Genomic DNA, 17,604 nt, shown 5'->3' on the forward strand with positions numbered 1-17,604 from the left:
CTTATGATCAAGATTGGAAGCATCTTATTTTCTATCTCTTCCCTGCAATCTCATTATGACTAGGTTACATCATAAAAGGGCACTAATGAAAATGTGAATTGTCTTTGCATATCCACTCCGGCAGCTGCCTCGGTCCATTTCTGTCAGGTGGGGGACAGCACAGGTGGCATCAGTGGAGTCATTCTTGAATGACTACTCTTTTTAACTGTTTTCTTCAATTTCCTGTTACCATTCCTATTTCCTTTATGCTAAACCTCCTGCAGGCAGCCACCTCCCTCTAGCTTTTTATTCTTTCCAGTGTTCTTGGCAGCATGGCTGACGGGCTGGGGAGGCTGTAACCAAGGGGCCTTCCTTCATGATATGGTCCAGCCTCGGAACGGGGCGGAGGCAGAATGGACAGGGTAGCAGGAAGAACAAACAGGGGTCTGAGGCGAGTTTATACTTTGGGAGCCCCTATTACTGGTCAGTAACATGACAGGTTTTCTTTTCTTTTCTTTTTTTCAGAGAGGGTCTCCCTCTGTCACCCAGGCTGGAGTGGAGTGGCGCTATCACAGCTCACTGCAGACTTAAAACTCCTGGCCTCAAGCAATCCTTCTGCCTCAGTGCTGGGATTCTTTTTCTTTTTTTGACATAAAGTGAAAAGAAGGTAATGGCTGTGGCAGATACAAGATATATATATAATCTGGGTAGATTCTGGTTTTAAGACATATGACTGCTGATATGACGGAGACTCCCAGCCATGCTAATTTACTATCTGGGCTAGGTCTTGGCTGAGGCTGGGTTTTCCCTGCCAGCTTCTTTCTTTCTCTGTCCCCACCTCCCCAAAAGGTTTGAGGCTGGGAAGGGAGTGTTGTGGTGCCAGAATCTTCTAAAGGTTTAGCAAAATATTTTAACAATGCAGTAGGAGTTGGTGATTTTAAGGAGGGTTTCTATTTAGTGTGAAAGATACAACAATAAAGCTTCTGCAGGAAAACATAGGAGAGTATCTTCATCATCTTGGAATAAACAATGTCTTACACAGAACACAAAAAGCATTAACCGTTAGAGAAAAGATTGATGAATTAGACTTAAGAACTTTGTTCACCAAAAGAAGAACATTTAAGGCACACTGGATGAAGGTATTTGCCACACAATTATTTGACAAGGGACTTACATCAAGAATACATAAAGAACTCTTAAAAGCAATAAGGAAGATAATGACAAACTGATTTTTTTTTTTTTTGAGACAGAGTCTCTCTCTGTCGCCCAGGCTGGAGTGCAGTGGCACACTCTCCGCTCACTGCAACCTCCACCTCCCAGGTTCAAGCGATTCTCCTGCCTCAGCCTCCCAAGTAGGTGGGATCACAGGTGCCCACCATCACGCCTGGCTAATTTTTGTATTTTTAGTAGAGACAGGGGTTCACTATGTTGGCCAGCCTGGTCTCGAACTCCTGACCTCAGGCTATCTGCCATCTCAGCTTCCCAAAGTGCTGGGATTATAGGCAGGAACCACTGCTTCCAGCCGACAATCTGATTTTATAAATGGGCAAAAGTTCATGTTCTGCTTACAGAGCCAATAAATCTCACCCCCCAAACAAACAAGGATGATGGTTTCCAGCTTCATCCATGTCCCTGCAAAGGACATGAACTCATCCTTTTTTATGGCTGCGTAGTATTCCACAGTGTATATGTATCACATTTTCTTTATCCGGTCTATCATTGATGGGCATTTGGGTTGGTTCTATGTCTTTGCTATTGTAAACAGTGCTGTAATAAACATACGTGTACATGTGTCTTTATAGTAGAATGATTTATATTCCTTTGGGTATATACCCAGTAATGAGATTGCTGGGTCAAATGGTGTTTCTGGTTCTAGATCCTTGAGGAATCGCCACACTGTCTTCCACAATGGTTGAACTAATTTACATTCCCACCAACAGTGTAAAAGCATTCCTATTTCTCCACAGCCTCATCAGCATCTATTGTTTCTTGACTTTTTAATAATTGTCATTCTGACTGGTGTGAGATGTTATCTCACTGTGGTTTTGATGCGCATTTCTCTAATGATCAGTGATGTTGAGCTTCTTCTCATATGTTTTCTGGCCACATAAATGTCTTCTTTTGAGAAGTGTCTGTTCATATCCTTTGCCCACTTTTGGATGGGATTGTTTTGTCTTGTAAATTTGTTTAAGTTCCTTGTAGATTCTGGAAATTAGACCTTTGTCAGATGAATGGATTGCAAAAATTTTCTCCCATTCTGTAGGTTGCCTGTTCACTCTGACGGTAGTTTCTTTTGCTGTGCAGAAGCTCTTTAGTTTAATTGGATCCCATTTGTCAATTTTGGCTTTTGTGGAAATTGCTTTGGGTGTTTTAGTCATGAAGTCTTTGCCCATGCCTATGTCCTGAATGGCATTGCCTAGGTTTTCTTCTAGGGTTTTTGTGGTTTGGGGTTTTACATTTAAGTCTTTAATTCATCTTGAGTTAATTTTTTTATAAGGTGTAAGGAAGGGGTCCAGTTTCAGTTTTCTGCATATGGCTAGCCAGTTTTCCCAGCACCATTTATTACAGAGGGAATCCTTTCCCCATTGCTTCTTTTTGCCAGGTTTGTTGAAGATCAGATGGTTGTAGATGTGTCTTGTTATTTTTGAGGTCTCTGTTCTGTTCCATTGGTCTATATCTCTGTTTTGGCTACTGTAGCCTCGTAGTATAGTTTGAAGTCAGGTAGCATGATGCCTCCGGCTTTGTTCTTTTTGCTTAGGATTGTCTTGGCTATACAGGCTCTTTTTTGGTTCCATATGAAATTTAAAGTAGTTTTTTTCTAATTCTATGAAGAATGTCAATGGTAGTTTGATGGGCATAGCACTGAATCCATAAATTACTTTGGATTTATGACCAATGTATGACCAGTTTCACAATATTGATTCTTCCTATCTATGAGGATGGAATGTTTTTTCATTTGTTTGTGTCTTCTCTTATTTCCTTGAGCAGTGGTTTGTAGTTCTCATTAAGGAGGTCCTTCAAGTCCCTTGTAAGTTGTATTCCTGGGTATTTTATTCTCTTTGTAGCAATTGTGAATGGGAGTTCATTCATGATTTAGCTCTCCGCTTGTCTATTGTTGGTGTATAGGAATGCCTGTGATTGCTGCACATTGATTTTGTACCCTGAGACTTTGCTGAAGTTGCTCATCAGCTTAAGGAGTTTTGGGGCTGAGATGATGGGGTTTTCTAAATACAGAATCATGTCATCTGCAAACAGACAATCTGACTTCCTCTCTTCCTATTTGAATACCCTTTATTTCTTTCCTTTGCCTGACTGCCCTGGCCAGAACTTCCAATACTATGTTAAATAGGAGTAGTGAGAGAGGGCATCCTTGCCAGACTTATCTTTAAAGAAAGTATTTGCAAAACACATATCTGAAGAAGAACTTGCATGCAAAATATACCAAGAACTTGTGAAATTCAAAAGTAAGAAAATAAACTACATTTAGCAAATAGACAAATATATGTAGTAATACCTCCCAATAGTAGATATTCTGATGGAAAATAAGCATATAAAGACATGGTGAACACTAGGGAATTAGGAGAAAAAAGTAACGCACTGTAGGCTAAGGAAAGCAAATTAAAACAGCAATGAGATAGATAGCCTATACACATCGATTAGGACAGTTATATAAACAACAAACAAGCAAAAGCCAGCACTACCAATCCTTGGTGAGGATACAGAACAGGAACTCTCCTTCATTACTGGGGAGACTGCAGAATGGCATAGCCACTTCACAAGATAGCATGGCATGTTATTGCAAAGGAAACTGCAGCATCACATAGTATGCAGCAACCGTGCCCCTACACATCTACCCAACTGGTGTGAAAACACATCCACATACAAACCAACAAGAAAATACACACAGCAGCTTTATTCACAATGACAAAAACCTGGAAGGAATCAAATCGTCCTTCAGTGAACACATAACCAAACTGTGTCACTTGTAACCCAAGGTAGGAACAGGTGATGGAGACACATGAGACCTTTAGGGTGCAGCAGAGGAAATGGGGACAGACACACGAGAAGGCAGACTGCAGCCACAAGGATTTCAGATACAAAAGGAAGACACTGACCACAGGCACATGGTATGGCAGCCTTGAGGACAGATATGTCTGCAGGCACAGGGCAGCTGGGGAATGAAGACATTTGAGGATGGATATGGACCTCTAGGTGATGAGTGAAGACCCAGGTATCCTGACATGGGCCATATGGACAAGGAATGGATACACATGAGGGAAGACATGGGCTACGTGCAGAGGGACCAAAGACAAATGAAGACTGGCATGGGAGGCAGGCGTAGGGGAAGGAGACAATCTAGGCAAGATCTGTACTGTAGGCTGAGAGGACGGCAAAACCTGACAACACACAAGGGCAGACATGGAGAGAACCTGCAGAATTCAGGCACTGGGATGGAGATACACAAAGCATGGCATGTTTGCAGGGACACAGGGGTGAAGACATTGGGAGACAGACAGTGCTGCAGGCACAGGGGTTGGAAACAGCTGAGTGCATACAGGAGATGCTTAGATCAGAGCTTAGTGGAAACGTACACCCTAAGTGAGGATGTCAGAACAGAGAGAGACTGAAAATCAATCATCTCAGCTCCCTTCTCAGGGATCAAAGCTAAGGAACAATCCAATTGGAAGTATACCGAATAAAGGCAATAAAAAACATAACAGCAGACATCAATAAATAAGTAAAAAATAAAGCACAACAAAAACAAATCAACAAATAACATCAATAAACCATTAGTCAATGTGATTAAGAAAAAGAGAAGTTAACACAAACCATCAATATCAGAAATCAACACAGACACATTCCTCACTGGGCCTGTGGACCTTAACAAGAACTTAAGAGGACTTTGTGAAATATGTGGGTCTAAAAATTCAACAAAGAACAAAATGCACCACATTTAAAAACCAACTTACCCAAACTGACCCAAACATAACATGAAATAGAAAAACTCCTAGTCTACTAAACAAATCGAATAAATTCTTGGAAAAAAAAATCAAACCAACAAACAAAAATGTTCCACAAGTAAAACTCCCAGCTCATAATTATGGAATAGTCCATACAAAGAAAAACACTAAAATGAAAATAAAGATAATATTTTTAAAATTTCTTGTGTAGCTGGCATTACATTGAGGACACAATTGGACCAGGACACATTATGGAACACAAATGAATAAAACTATGTCACCTCTTTCATAAACAGTATGTATCTCCTTTTTAAGAAACAGAGCTGGGGCCAGGTACGGTGACTCACGCCTGTAATCCCAGCACTTTAGGAGGCCGAGGTGGGCAGATCACGAGGTCAGGAGATCGAGACCATCCTGGCTAACACGTGAAATCTCGTCTCTACTAAAAATACAAAAAAAAAAAATTATCCGGGCGTGGTGACAGGCGCCTGTAGTCCCAGCTACTTGGGAGGCTGAGGCAGGAGAATGCCATGAACCCGGGTGGCAGAGCTTGCAGTGAGCCAAGATCGTGCCACTGCACTCCAGCCTGGGCAACAGAGCGAGAGTCCATCTCAAAATAAATAAATAAAAATAAATAAATAAATAAATAAATAAATAAAGCTACAAATATTTTAAGCAAAATATTATATGAATGAAGCCACCTATGAAAACACAGTAGATCAATACTAAATGGAATATATACCAAAATGCAAGGTCCTTAACATTCAAAATAAATCATGTAAGTCAACCCATTAGCAGAAAAATACAGGAGAAAATAGTAAGATCATTTAGCTGAAAAGTTTTTTAATGCATTTAATAAAATTTAAAATTGAACCACAAACACACACAAAAAAACTTGAGTAAAATATAAAAAAAGGACAGGCCAGGCACCTGTAATCCCAGCATTTTGGGAGGCCGAAGCGGGCAGATCACCTGAGGTCGGGAGTTCGAGACCAGCCTGACCAACATGGAGAAACCCCGTCTCTACTAAAAATACAAAATTAGCTGGGCATTGTGGCACATGCCTGTAATCCCAGCTACTCGGGAGGCTGAGGCAGGAGAATCACTTGAACCCGGGAGGCAGAGGTTGCGGTGAGCCAAGGTCGTGCCATTGCACTCCAGCCTGGGTAACAAGAGTGAAACTCTGTCTCAAAAAAATTAAAAATAATAAAAAAAGAAGGCAACTTCCGGCCGGGCATGGTGGCTCATGCCTGTAATCCCAGCATTTTGGGAGGCAAGGCAGGGGGAACACCTGAGGTCAGGAATTGAAGACTAGCCTGGCCAATGTGGTGAAACCCCGTCTCTACTAAAAATACAAAAATTAGCCAGGCATGGTGGTGGGTGCCTGTAATCCCAGCTACTCAGGAAGCTGAGGCGGGAGAATCACTTGAACCTGGGAGGTGGAGGTTGCAGTGAGCTGAGATTGAGCCATTGCACTCCAGCCTGGGCGACAAGAGCAAGACTCCATCTCAAAAAAAAAAAAAAAAAAAAAAAAAGCAACTTCCTTAATTTGATGAAATCTGATAAAGTCTAATACTAGCCAATAACAAATAACATAATTAACAGAGAATTATGGGAAGCTTTTTCCCCCAGTGCAGGACCAGACAAGGATGCCTGCTATCACTCTTTAATCAGCTTTGCAGTGGAGAAACAATACGGTAAGAAATAAAAAGGCATTAGGATTAATTTTTAAACCAAAAAAATTGTCATTATGTGTATATGACACTATTACATGCCTAGACAATCCCTGAAAACCCCAAAACTGTTACAATTAATAACTTACCGGATACATCATTGTTACAACCAGATTACTATATACTAGTATGAAACCAACAGAAAATGATGATCAAACTAGAGAACAAGTATCTATGACAAAACGAGCCAATAAAGGATCAATTTGCAGATTTAAGATAAATCCTTCAAATCAATATAAAAAAAAGGACCCTACAAAAACACGCACAAAATGAGCAAAGCATATGAAGAAAAGTAAGGCACAGAAGCCAATAAACATTTGCTAAACTCTACCTCACATGAAACCCTCCACTGCAAGTTCCAGGTGAGAGGATCCCTACAGAAACACTGCAGGGCAGGATCCCAGGAGGCAGGACCACCAGGGAAGTGATGGAGCCCCTGCAGTGGGGAGGGTCTCAGGCCCAAGAGGGCCAGGTGGCTCCAGACCTCCTGCTCCAGCTTCTCCTTACTCCCCACACAAGGCACAACCCCACGTGAGTTCCCCGATGCAGGGAGGATTCTGACTGGCCATGTCTTCTCTGCCACTGTGCAGCCTGCTGAATGGCAGCCTCCTTGCCCATGACATCATTCCAGGCTTCCCTTTCATGGGTCACCTTCTCCCTCCCAACACAATGCCAGAATCCACCCCAGGAGGATAGGGACCGGGAACCAAACTGTGGCACCATGAGTGGAGACCCTGGAGGCAGACATGGGTGTAGGCACAGAGTGGAAACATGCTAGGCCTGGCCGACGGGTGACAAGCACAGAGGATGGGGACATTCAAGGGCAGACACGGGCTGCACGCACAGGAGAGAAGACCTGGGCTACAGTCACGGGGGATCCAGACAAAAAGGGAGCTCACTGGCTACAGCTGCATGGCAGAGAGGCACACCAGGGACAGACATGGGTACAGGTGCAGGACAGAGGAGTAGGTGAAGTTTGGTGTGGGCAGGGGGCACAGAGGTAAAGACACCTGAAGGTAGATGTGGCTGTAAGCTGAAGAGTGGAGTCACAAGAGTCCTAATGTGGGCTGCATGGACAAGGGCTGGAGACACAGGAAGACAGGCATGGGAAGCAGGCACACTCAATGACAGGCCTCTGCTGCAGTAACAACAGACGGAGATACTCAATGAAAGAGACTGGCTGCAGGTGCAAACACTGGGGATAGGAGTTTTGGGCATAGTCTCCTGGGAGAAATGATCCAGATAAAGGACAGAAATGGGCTGAAGGCACAGGAGAAGGAGACACATGAGTGCAGACATGGCCCAAAAAGCGTGGATGAAAACACTGACTGTGGACATGGATTAGGGGGACAGAGAATGTAGCAAACATAAGCTGGCATGGGCAGAAGCTCAGGGGACAGACAGACAAAAACATCACAATGGGCTGCAAACACAGGGATTGAGGCACTGGAGGACTGCTACTGCCTGAAGGCTAAGGAGATGGCAACATTCAAGGCAAGCAATGTGCTGCAAGCACACAGGATGGAGACTTACACGGCTGGCACGGGCTGCAGGAGCAAGAAATGGAGACTTCTGACAGGGGCCATAAAGTGCAGGCAGAGGACAGACCAGGTGATGATACACAAGGGCAGACGTGGGCTTCCGTCATTATGGGATGGTGATACCGGCGAGAAGATACAGGCTTCAAGCACAAGGATGGAGACACACAAGGCCTGGCATGGCTGTAGGCGATACAGGGTGGAGACACTGGGAGGTCAACGCGGCTGCAGACACAGGGTTTGGAAACACCTGATGGAAAATGTGAGCTGTCAGATAAATCCCTGCTTAGAGAGAAATTTACAGCCTTAAAGGAATGTGTTAGAATAGAAAAAAGATTGACAATCAATCACATAAACTCCCTTCTCAAGAATTAAAAATGATCAAAATGAAAGAATGCAGAGTTAAAGTAATAAAGAGCAGACATCAATGAAATAGGAAAAAAACTGCAACAGAAACAAATCAAGGATAAAAGTTGGTTTATAGGGTCGGGCGCGGTGGCTGACGCCTGTAATCCCAGCACTTTGACAGGCCGAGGCGGGCGGATCACAGGGTCAGAAGATCAAGACCATCCTGGCTAACACAGTGAAACCCCGTCTCTACTAAAAAATACAAAAAATTAGCCGGGTGGGGCGGCGGGCACATGTAGTCCCAGCTACTCGGGAGGCTGAGGCAGGAGAATGGCCTGAACCTGGGAGGCGGAGCTTGCAGTGAGCCAAGATTGCACCACTGCACTCCAGCATGGGCGACAGAGTCAGACTCCGTCTCAAAAAAAAAAGTTGGTTTATAAATATTAATACACTTAATAAACCACTAGTGAAACTAACTAAGGCAAAGAGAAAAGACACAAAAAACCAATATCAGGAATCAAAACAGAAGCCTGCTCTATAGAGCAGTGTATTAAGACACTAGGAGGGTTCTGTGAAATACTTAGGACTACAAGTTTGACAAGAGATTCAAATAATATCACATTGAAAAATACACTTACTAGGCTGGACATGGTGGCTCATGCCTGTAATCCCAACACTTTGGGAGATCGAGGCAGGTGGATCACCTGAGGCCAGGAGTTCGAGACCAGCCTGGCCAACATGCCAAAAACCCGTCTCTACTAAAAAATACAGCCGGGCACTGTTGCTCACACCTGTAATCTCAGCATTTTGGGAGGCTGAGGCAGGTGGATTACGAAGTCAGGAGTTTGAGACCAGTCTGGGCAACATGCCAAAAACCCGTCTCTACTAAAAAATACAGCCGGGCACTGTGGCTCACACCTGTAATCCCAGCACTTTGGGAGGCTGAGGCAGGTGGATCACGAGGCCAGGAGTTCGAGACCAGCCTGGCCAACATGCCAAAAACCCGTCTCTACTAAAAAATACAGCCGGGCACTGTTGCTCACACCTGTAATCTCAGCACTTTGGGAGGCTGAGGCAGGTGGATTACAAGGTCAGGAGTTTGAGACCAGCCTGGCCAACATAGTGAAACCCCTTGTCTACCAGAAACACAAAAATTAGCCCGATGTGGTGGCACACACCTGTAATTCCAGCTACTCAGGAGGCTGAGGCTGGAGAATTGCTTGAATCCGGGAGGCAGAAGTTGGAGTGAGCCAAGATCGCACCACTGCACTCTAGCCTGGGAGACAGAGCGAGACTCTGTCCCCCAAAAAATAAAAATAAACTTACTAAAATGAACACAGAAATAACATAAAACAAGAAAACTCGTACATATACCAAAGGATTTGAATTATTAGAAGTCAAACCAACCAACAAAAATACTGTTCCACATGGAAAATTCCATACCCAAAGAAATATTCCAAATATTTAAAAAGAAAACACCTAAATTTCTCAGACTCTTCCAAAGAAAGAAATATAGGCAATATTTTTCAGTTTTTTTTTTTTTTGTGAAGCCAGCATTACGCTGACACCACAATCTGAACAGTACATTAGAGAAAAAACTATAGGCCCTCTCTTTCATTAACAGAAATACAAACATTCTAAAAAAATTGTATCATATGAATTAAACCACATATGGAAATGTAACACATGGATACCAAGTGGGATATACTAAAAAATGCAGGATTGGTTAACATCCAAAAATAGTTCATGTAAAATATCCTATTTTCAGAAAAATAGGAGAAAAACATATGATTACAGTATATGCAAAAAAAGCCTTTATTCAAATTCAACAATTAGTCATAAACAACTCTTAGCATATGTAAAAGAAGGCAGCCTCCTTAATCTGATTGTCTAAAATGAAATTATAACAAACTACATAAGGAATACAGGATCACTGAAACCTTTTCCCTGGAATCAGAACCAGACACACCGTGTTCAGGAGGTGTGATCGGGACAATAAAAGGAGAAAATAAAGAAAAATAAAGGTGTAAGAGCCAACATTTAAGCAATATAGCTGTTATTATACGTGGCTGACACTAAGTACATAAGTATTCAAATATGTAAGTATTTAAGTACATAAGTACACAACTACATGTACATAAGTACCTGGAAAACCCACCATAATCCAAAAATGATGGCTATGAATATGTGAATAAAGCCAGGTAACACGATACAAAATCAATCTACAAAATCAATTAGTTTCTTATTTACCAGCAAGAAAGAAATGTGAAATAAAATTAAGGTACAATGACCAGACTAAGAAACAACTCTCTGCGCTAGAAATGACCCCATAAAGGATTAATTTCTAGAATACCTTTTTAAATTCTTCAAATCAACGGAAGAACACAAATGACCCAACAGAAAAACCAGCACTGAAAATGAAGACAAAGACGCAAAGGCCAATAAATATTCACAAAACTTCGCTTCACTAACTTATTTCCAGTTCCAGATGACAGAGGCCCTCAGGGACCCAGGAGGCAGGACCACAGGGAGGTGACAGCGCCAGCAGCAGGAGGGCGGGCCTCTGCCTTGGCCCGAGCGGGGCCACAGCTCCTGGCGGGCTGCAGGGGCCGGGAAGCCCGAGCAGCCTGGCGCTCCTGGCCCCTGCACACGCTTCCCTCCCTCCACCCCGTTCCTCTCTCTCTCTGTGCCTTGGGCCCCGTGGGATGCGCTCACATCCAGACTCACCAGGCCCCAGACGTTGGGAGAATGGAGAAGCGCTTGCGAGCCGAAAGTCCTCCAGGAACACGTGAAGGAAGCTTCGCCTGCACCTGGGACACCCTTCCCTGATGCTGGCCTCAAGGCAGGCGCGCCGCACACGCTTCCGGTCCATGACGCCCACAGCGCAGAGCAGCACGCGAGCCCAGCCTCCACGAAGAGAAAATGGCGGAATGGGCCTTCGCCTCCATTTTATCATGGCTGTACTCAACCGCTGTATCTTGGAAGCTTGGTTCTGATTGGGTGAGAAGGAACTTTTTTCGACAACTCTTATTGGATAATAAGTGCGCAGAACACTTGCCTCGTAGGCCAGCCGTAGAGAAGGATGTCCCGGGTGCAGGCGAAGTTTTGTTCATGTGTTCCTGGAGGATTTTTCCCGTGGCAAGCCCTTCTCCATCCTCCAGCATCTCAGGCCTGGTGAGTCTGGATGTGACCGCTTCGTATGGGGGCCCCAGGCACAGAAAGATGCAGAGGAGGGTGGATGGAAGGGGAACGTGGGCAGGGCCCAGAGAGCATCAGGTTGCCCGTTTCACCAGGCACCTGTGCTCCGGTGCAAGGGAGAGGCCGGCCAGGGACCCTGGGCCGGGCTTGGGGTGGTGGGCAGGGCAGGGTGGGGCTGTGGGGTGGGGCACATGGCCCACACGAGGAGCCACAGCTTGGGGAGCCTGGAGTGGGGGGGCGGCTGGCTGGGGTCTCTGTAAGAGCCTCTTCGTGGGCAATGTCCTTTAGGTTTCCTGTGGGTTGAGACCAGAGATAAATGCCCCTCACCTGACCCTTAGGTCTCTTGGGGTACAGAAGGGTGAGAGGAGTGGAAGGGGGCATCCCCCTCTCAGTTGGTTTAGATCCTCTCTTAGCACAGCCCACCATTTCCCCATCCTATAGCTGAGCCCCTGTTTGCCCACCCCAGCCTGGAGTGTAAACCCGGGGAAAGGTTTACACGAGGAGACTGGGTTAGCAAGGGCTTCTAGGGATGGCGCAGGGTCAGAAGCTGACTGGATGGAACTGTAGCCCCTAGAGTGCATTCCTGGGTGTCAGGCTCTGCAGAAGGGGCCAGTGTAGACACTGCACCCCTCTGGAGCCCCAATTTCTTTATCTGCGATGTGGGTTGGTCTTCGAGGCTTGATGGCATTTCTGTGCTGTGAGGTGGGCCTGGTGGGTTTGGGCTCAGTTTCCAAGGCAGGATAGACTCTCGGTCCCCTCTTTCTCTTCAGCACCCAGCCCCGGGCCAACACCATGGGTGCAGCAGTGTGGGGTGAAAGACAGCAACTTTGGGGGGGTCACCTGACACTGCAACCCATTTCCCCACCAGACAGGGTTGAGGCAGGCCGGGCTGGGGTGGTGGCTGCCTGGGAGGGTCTGGGGATGGTGAAGTCCTGCCTTCTCCTCTTCTCCGTATTAGGTCATGGGAAAGCATAGCTGGAGGGCCCGCCGGAATCGCAGCTGACAGGCCTGAGAGCAGTGGCACGCACACGCACACAGGCGGCACCCAGCACGAGGATTTGGAGAAATGAGGCAAATTCCTGATGATGGGTGGGGAGGGGGTCCCCAGCCACCTGGGAGCTGGCAGGTGGCCCGTGGTGATGAAAGCCCAGGGGAATGGAAACAGAGGAGCAAGCCTGTTGTAATCGCTACGCCCACTTGGTGGCCTATGAAGGAAGCGTGTGAACCCCGGCAGCCCTACACAACTTGGGGCCCCTCTCCTCTCCAGCCCTTCTCCTGTGTGCCTGCCTCCTGCCGCCGCCACCATGACCACCACCATCCGCCAGTTCACCTCCTCCAGCTCCATCAAGGGCTCCTCCGGCCTGGGGGGCGGCTCGTCCTGCGCCTCCTGCTGGCTGTCTGGTGGCCTGGGTGCTGGCTCCTGCAGGCTGGGATCTGCTGGCGGCCTGGGCAGCGCCCTAAGGGGTAGCACCTACTCCAGCTGCTACCGCTTTGGCTCTGGCGGTGGCTATGGCAGCAGCTTTGGGGACGTTGATGGGCTGCTGGCCAGAGGTGAGAAGGCCACCATGCAGCACCTCAATGACCGCCTGGCCTCCTACCTGGACAAGATGCGCACTCTGGAGGAAGCCAACACTGAGCTGGAGGTGAAGATCCGTGACTGGTACCAGAGGCAGGCCCCGGGGCCCGCCCATGACTACAGCCATTACTACAGGACAATCGAGGAGCTGCAGAACAAGGTAGGACCTGCTGGTGGGAGGGGTCTCCAGGGGGCATGACTTCTTCCCCCCAACTCCTGCCCTGGCCAAAGGCCTGGAGTCCAGCCATAGGGTCTCAGGGAGCCAAGGGTGGTTTGGCTGTGGCTTAGCTTCTGGGAACCTGCCTTGGGGCCTCTGTGTGGCCCACATCCCCCTTTTCTGGGGGCAGCAGGCTGAGTCAGGAACAAACAGGCCTCGTGGAGCCCCTTGGAGCCTCAGTTTCTCCGTCGTGCACCTCCTCCACCAGGAGAGGTTGAAGGATGAGGCAGGAGGATGCAGATGGAGGGCTGGGCCCATCGGCCACTGGATGCGTGGTGTCTTGCTCCTTTGGAGCAGGGGTCAGCAGGAGGGGGTTTTGGGAGATGTGGAATGGGGGTGTCTGAGTGAGCTCCCGATAGCACCTGCTGCGGGGGGAGGCAGAAAGGAGAGGGCGGGACCTCAGGGTGGGGAAGGCCTCTGATATGCCTGATTTGGGGATTTTTCTGGCTTCTCCTTTCCTCCTACTGTCCCTTAAGATGGGCTCAGCAAACCCCAGGGGGTGGGATTCGTTTCCACTTGACTCTCTCATCAGCCCTTCCAACCTCTTAGAGTCCTGGCAAAATGAAGGCAGGTGAGCAGCCAGGACCTGGAGCTGCAGGTCCGAGCAGCCTGGGCTGAAGTCCCTGATTCCCACGGCAGGTTTGAGACAGAGCAGGCCCTGCACCTGAGTGTGGAGGCCGACATTAATGGCCTGCGCAGGGTGCTGGATGAGCTGACCCTGGCCAGAGCCGACCTGGAGATGCACATTGAGAACCTCAAGGAGGAGCTGGCCTACCTGAAGAAGAACCATGAGGAGGTGAGGTGGCTGGGGCAGAAGAAGGTCAAAGATGCTGAGGAGTGTGTGGCAGAGCCCCGGGGCTGGGCCATGGCTGACGCCGTGGGAGAGAGCAGAGCAGGCGCACTGGGATTAGTCACCTTAGAGGGCTTCCCTGTCTGCAGAGCCCTGATCCTTGGGGTCCAGTGTGCAGGGCAGACTCCTCTTTGTACCACACTGCTTCTCTGTACCCAAGGAACCTCCCAGGGGCCCGCAGAGGCTCCCTCTACCTGCCCTGGCTTCCCTCACGAGGGCGGGGGATAAGTAAGGAAGTCTCCTTCTTGTCCCATTTCAAACTCTCAAAGCTGAACATCTACATAGAAGCTTGGAAATTAGAGGGGAAATTTTGGGGCATAGGCCTAAGAATTAGATTTTATTTTGGAGAGCCCTTGGTCTAATGGGGGAGATAGAGTCTGATGGTGGAGGCAATACTGAGCAGATGAATAAAATCATTTAGAGGGTCAGATAGAGCAGAGGGAGAACAAAGGAGGGGTCCTTGTGGGGAGTGGGGTGTCCTTGTGGGGATTGGGGTCCCCTCGTGGGGGAAGACTTGGGAGTGAGAGGTCAGGATGGGTCCAGATGCGCACATCCACATCCCCTTTTTCCATAGGAGATGAACGCCCTGCGAGGCCAGGTGGGCGGTGAGATCAATGTGGAGATGGACGCTGCCCCAGGCGTGGACCTGAGCCGCATCCTGAACAAGATGCGTGAGCAGTATGAGAAGATGGCAGAGAAGAACCGCAAGGACGCTGAGGATTGGTTCTTCAGCAAGGTGGGGGCTGCTGCAGGCCAGAGGTCTCTCTTAAGGGCTGGGGCTCAGGGGCCTTAGCACTGACAGTAAGCCCACGGCCAGGTGTCTTGGAGGTGCCCCCTCCTCAGCAAGCTGCATGGACCACAGGGTCACCCGCTGCATCAACAGACCTGGAGCTGAGCTCAAGCTGGGATCTGGGGGGTGGGTGGGGAGGTAGGGAGACCCCACAGAATAAAGGCAGAGGGTAAAGACCTTGGGAGTCCCCATCTCTCTCTCAAGAAGTCAGGAACTAGCACCAAGGGCCAGGCTACATGTTCTGGCTGGTTCTCAAGTTCCTGGTCTGTGCCTCCTACACACAGGGATTAACCATAAAACGTTAACATTTCAAATGGCATGTTTCTGGGCTTCGGGACGTGGGAAGCTGATGAGAAGGCACCACTCTTTCCGCAGTTAGATTTGGGAGGAGGCCTGACTTGGGAGAGGGATCCAGGCTCACACCACCCTGTCCTGTGTCCTGTCTGCAGACAGAGGAGCTGAACCGCGAGGTGGCTACCAACAGCGAGCTGGTGCAGAGCGGCAAGAGTGAGATTTTGGAGCTCCAGCACACCATGCAGGCCTTGGAGATCAAGCTGCAGTTCCAGCTCAGCGTGGTAGGAACAGTCCTGTGCATGGGGGTGGGCCCAGAAGAGGACACTGACAACCCTCACTGACCCCTGGTCTTCCTGCCCTCCTGGCAGAAAGCATCCCTGGAGGGCAACCTGGCGGAGACAGAGAACCGCTACTGCATGCAGCTGTCCCAGATCCAGGGGCTGATCGGCAGCGTGAAGGAGTGGCTGGCCCAGCTTCGCTGCGAGATGGAGCAGCAGAACCAGGAGTACAAGATCCTCCTGGACGTGAAGACGCGGCTGGAGCTGGAGATCACCACCTACCACCGCCTGCTGGAGGGCGAGGATGCCCAGTGAGTGGGGGAGCCTGGGGTCAGGGCTGCGGGCCTCTTGGCAGGGGTGGGGCTCTCAGACTCACACCTAATTTCCTCTCTGTTTTTTTTTTTCTTTCAGCCTGACTCAGTACAAGAAAGAACATAAGCATCTTCGTGGCTGAGGCCCTGAGGATTGGATGCATGGGACAGGCAGCCCACCTGCACGTTGCTGGGGCTGGGTCCCCAGGGCTCCAGGAGTTGATGGCTGTCCCTCAGCAGAGGTGGGAGAAACGACCCATTAGCACTGAGGATTGATACTCAGGAAAAGATCAAATGAGAGAGACGCTGTCTGGTCTGATGGGGGTGGGCCAGGGAACTGGTCCTTACCTTGGAGATCCTAGTCTGATGGAGGAGACAGGTCCCAGCTCTGGAGATTGTCATCTGATGGGAAGATAGGAATATGGTCTCATGATCTTTGCTCTTGATAGCTTTCGGATGAGCAAAAGCAGTCCTGTCTCTGGGGACCCTAGCCTGATGGGAGATAGGGACATGGTCCTTGTCCTCCAAATTCCAGTCTGATGGAGAAGATATGATCCTAGCCCCAGGGTTCCTAGTCTAACGGAGGAGGTAGGGGCCTGGTTTTTGTCTTGGTGATCCCAGTCTGATGGGGGAGATGGGAGCCAATCTATGTCCTGGAGACTGCAGAGAAATGGAGACGGATTTCATGGCGTCTACACGGCTCCTCCCTGGCAGGACACACTGGGTCAGAATCAAATAACCCATCTGGGGAGGCAAGACTCACACAGGGCCACCGGCAGAGGGATGGGATAGAAGGGAGGCGGTGGCAGGGACAGGAGGGATGTGTGTGCAGTGTGATGTCAAGGTGCCAGTGGAGGCACTCACAGCACCTGGGGGAGGACGAGGGAGAGAGCCGGGTCCTGTCCGTGAGGACTAGGGGGCAAGCGAGGGTCTCCTGGCCCCTACCCACTTTAAAGCGCCTGCTGCTTCTGCAGCGGTGACCACCTGTCAGGTGTGTACCATTGTGGAGGAGGTCCAGGATGGCAAGGTCATCTCCTCCCACGAGCAGGTCCACCAGACCACCCGCTGAGGACTCAGCTTCCCCGGCCAGCCCCCCAGGAGGCAGGGAGGCAGCTGCCCCATTTGCCCCGCAGTCTCCGGCCTCTCCAGCCTCAGCCCCCTGCTTCAGTCCCTTCCCCATGCTTCCCTGCCTGATGACAATAAAGCTCGTTGACTCAGCTATGAAATGTGTCCTTGTTCTGGCCCCTCAGGTGGGCGCTAGGGACAAAAGGGTGAAATGGGAAGGAGTGAGGGTGAGGGGAGATGGTGCTTAGATACCCACTGTTGTTGACTGGCAGGTCAGGGGTCAGCTTAGACCAATATAAAGAGTAAGTCTGGGGAGAGTTTGGGGGGGATGCTCGCATCTCCCAAGGGCTGGAGATTTTCAGGGGGTGGTCCAGACTGCGCTAGACCCAGGGTGGAGTCGGTGTATCAGTTGTGGTCCTAGGTGGCCACTGCTTGCCCTGTGAGTAGCTCTGTGACTTCAGGAAGT

At 48.8% G+C, this 17,604-nt stretch overlaps 2 protein-coding genes across 2 annotated transcripts in view; one reads left to right on the forward strand and one right to left on the reverse strand.

The window, feature by feature from the left end:
• LOC100456623 (misshapen-like kinase 1) overlaps positions 1-6,774 on the reverse strand; it is a 72,982-nt gene extending 66,208 nt beyond the window's left edge. Inside the window, 1 exon segment of the mRNA XM_063719040.1 lies at positions 6,763-6,774. Within this exon segment, the coding sequence (XP_063575110.1) occupies positions 6,763-6,774 (12 nt within the window).
• A 5,959-nt stretch (positions 6,775-12,733) lies between these two features.
• On the forward strand, positions 12,734-17,260 carry LOC129047423 (keratin, type I cytoskeletal 17-like). Its single transcript, XM_054536248.2, has 8 exons — positions 12,734-13,493; positions 13,715-13,729; positions 14,122-14,346; positions 14,975-15,136; positions 15,640-15,765; positions 15,853-16,073; positions 16,174-16,208; positions 17,048-17,260. The coding sequence occupies exons 1-8, from the start codon at positions 13,062-13,064 to the stop codon at positions 17,140-17,142; spliced, it is 1,311 nt and encodes a 436-aa protein (XP_054392223.1). The 5' UTR covers positions 12,734-13,061; the 3' UTR covers positions 17,143-17,260.
• The last annotated feature ends 344 nt before the right edge of the window (positions 17,261-17,604 follow it).

This window comes from Pongo abelii, chromosome 19 (genome assembly GCF_028885655.2).
Source record: "Pongo abelii isolate AG06213 chromosome 19, NHGRI_mPonAbe1-v2.0_pri, whole genome shotgun sequence".
In the NCBI taxonomy this organism is placed as follows: Eukaryota; Metazoa; Chordata; class Mammalia; order Primates; family Hominidae; genus Pongo; species Pongo abelii.

Bases quoted from the DNA above. Each gene is read 5' to 3' on its own strand.
- LOC129047423 (XM_054536248.2), top strand. From the start codon at position 13,062: ATGACCACCACCATCCGCCAGTTCACCTCCTCCAGCTCCATCAAGGGC. The intron at 15,766-15,852 runs GTAGGAACAGTC...CCCTCCTGGCAG, and splicing joins TGCAGTTCCAGCTCAGCGTG to AAAGCATCCCTGGAGGGCAA. The intron at 16,074-16,173 runs GTGAGTGGGGGA...TTTTTCTTTCAG, and splicing joins CTGGAGGGCGAGGATGCCCA to CCTGACTCAGTACAAGAAAG.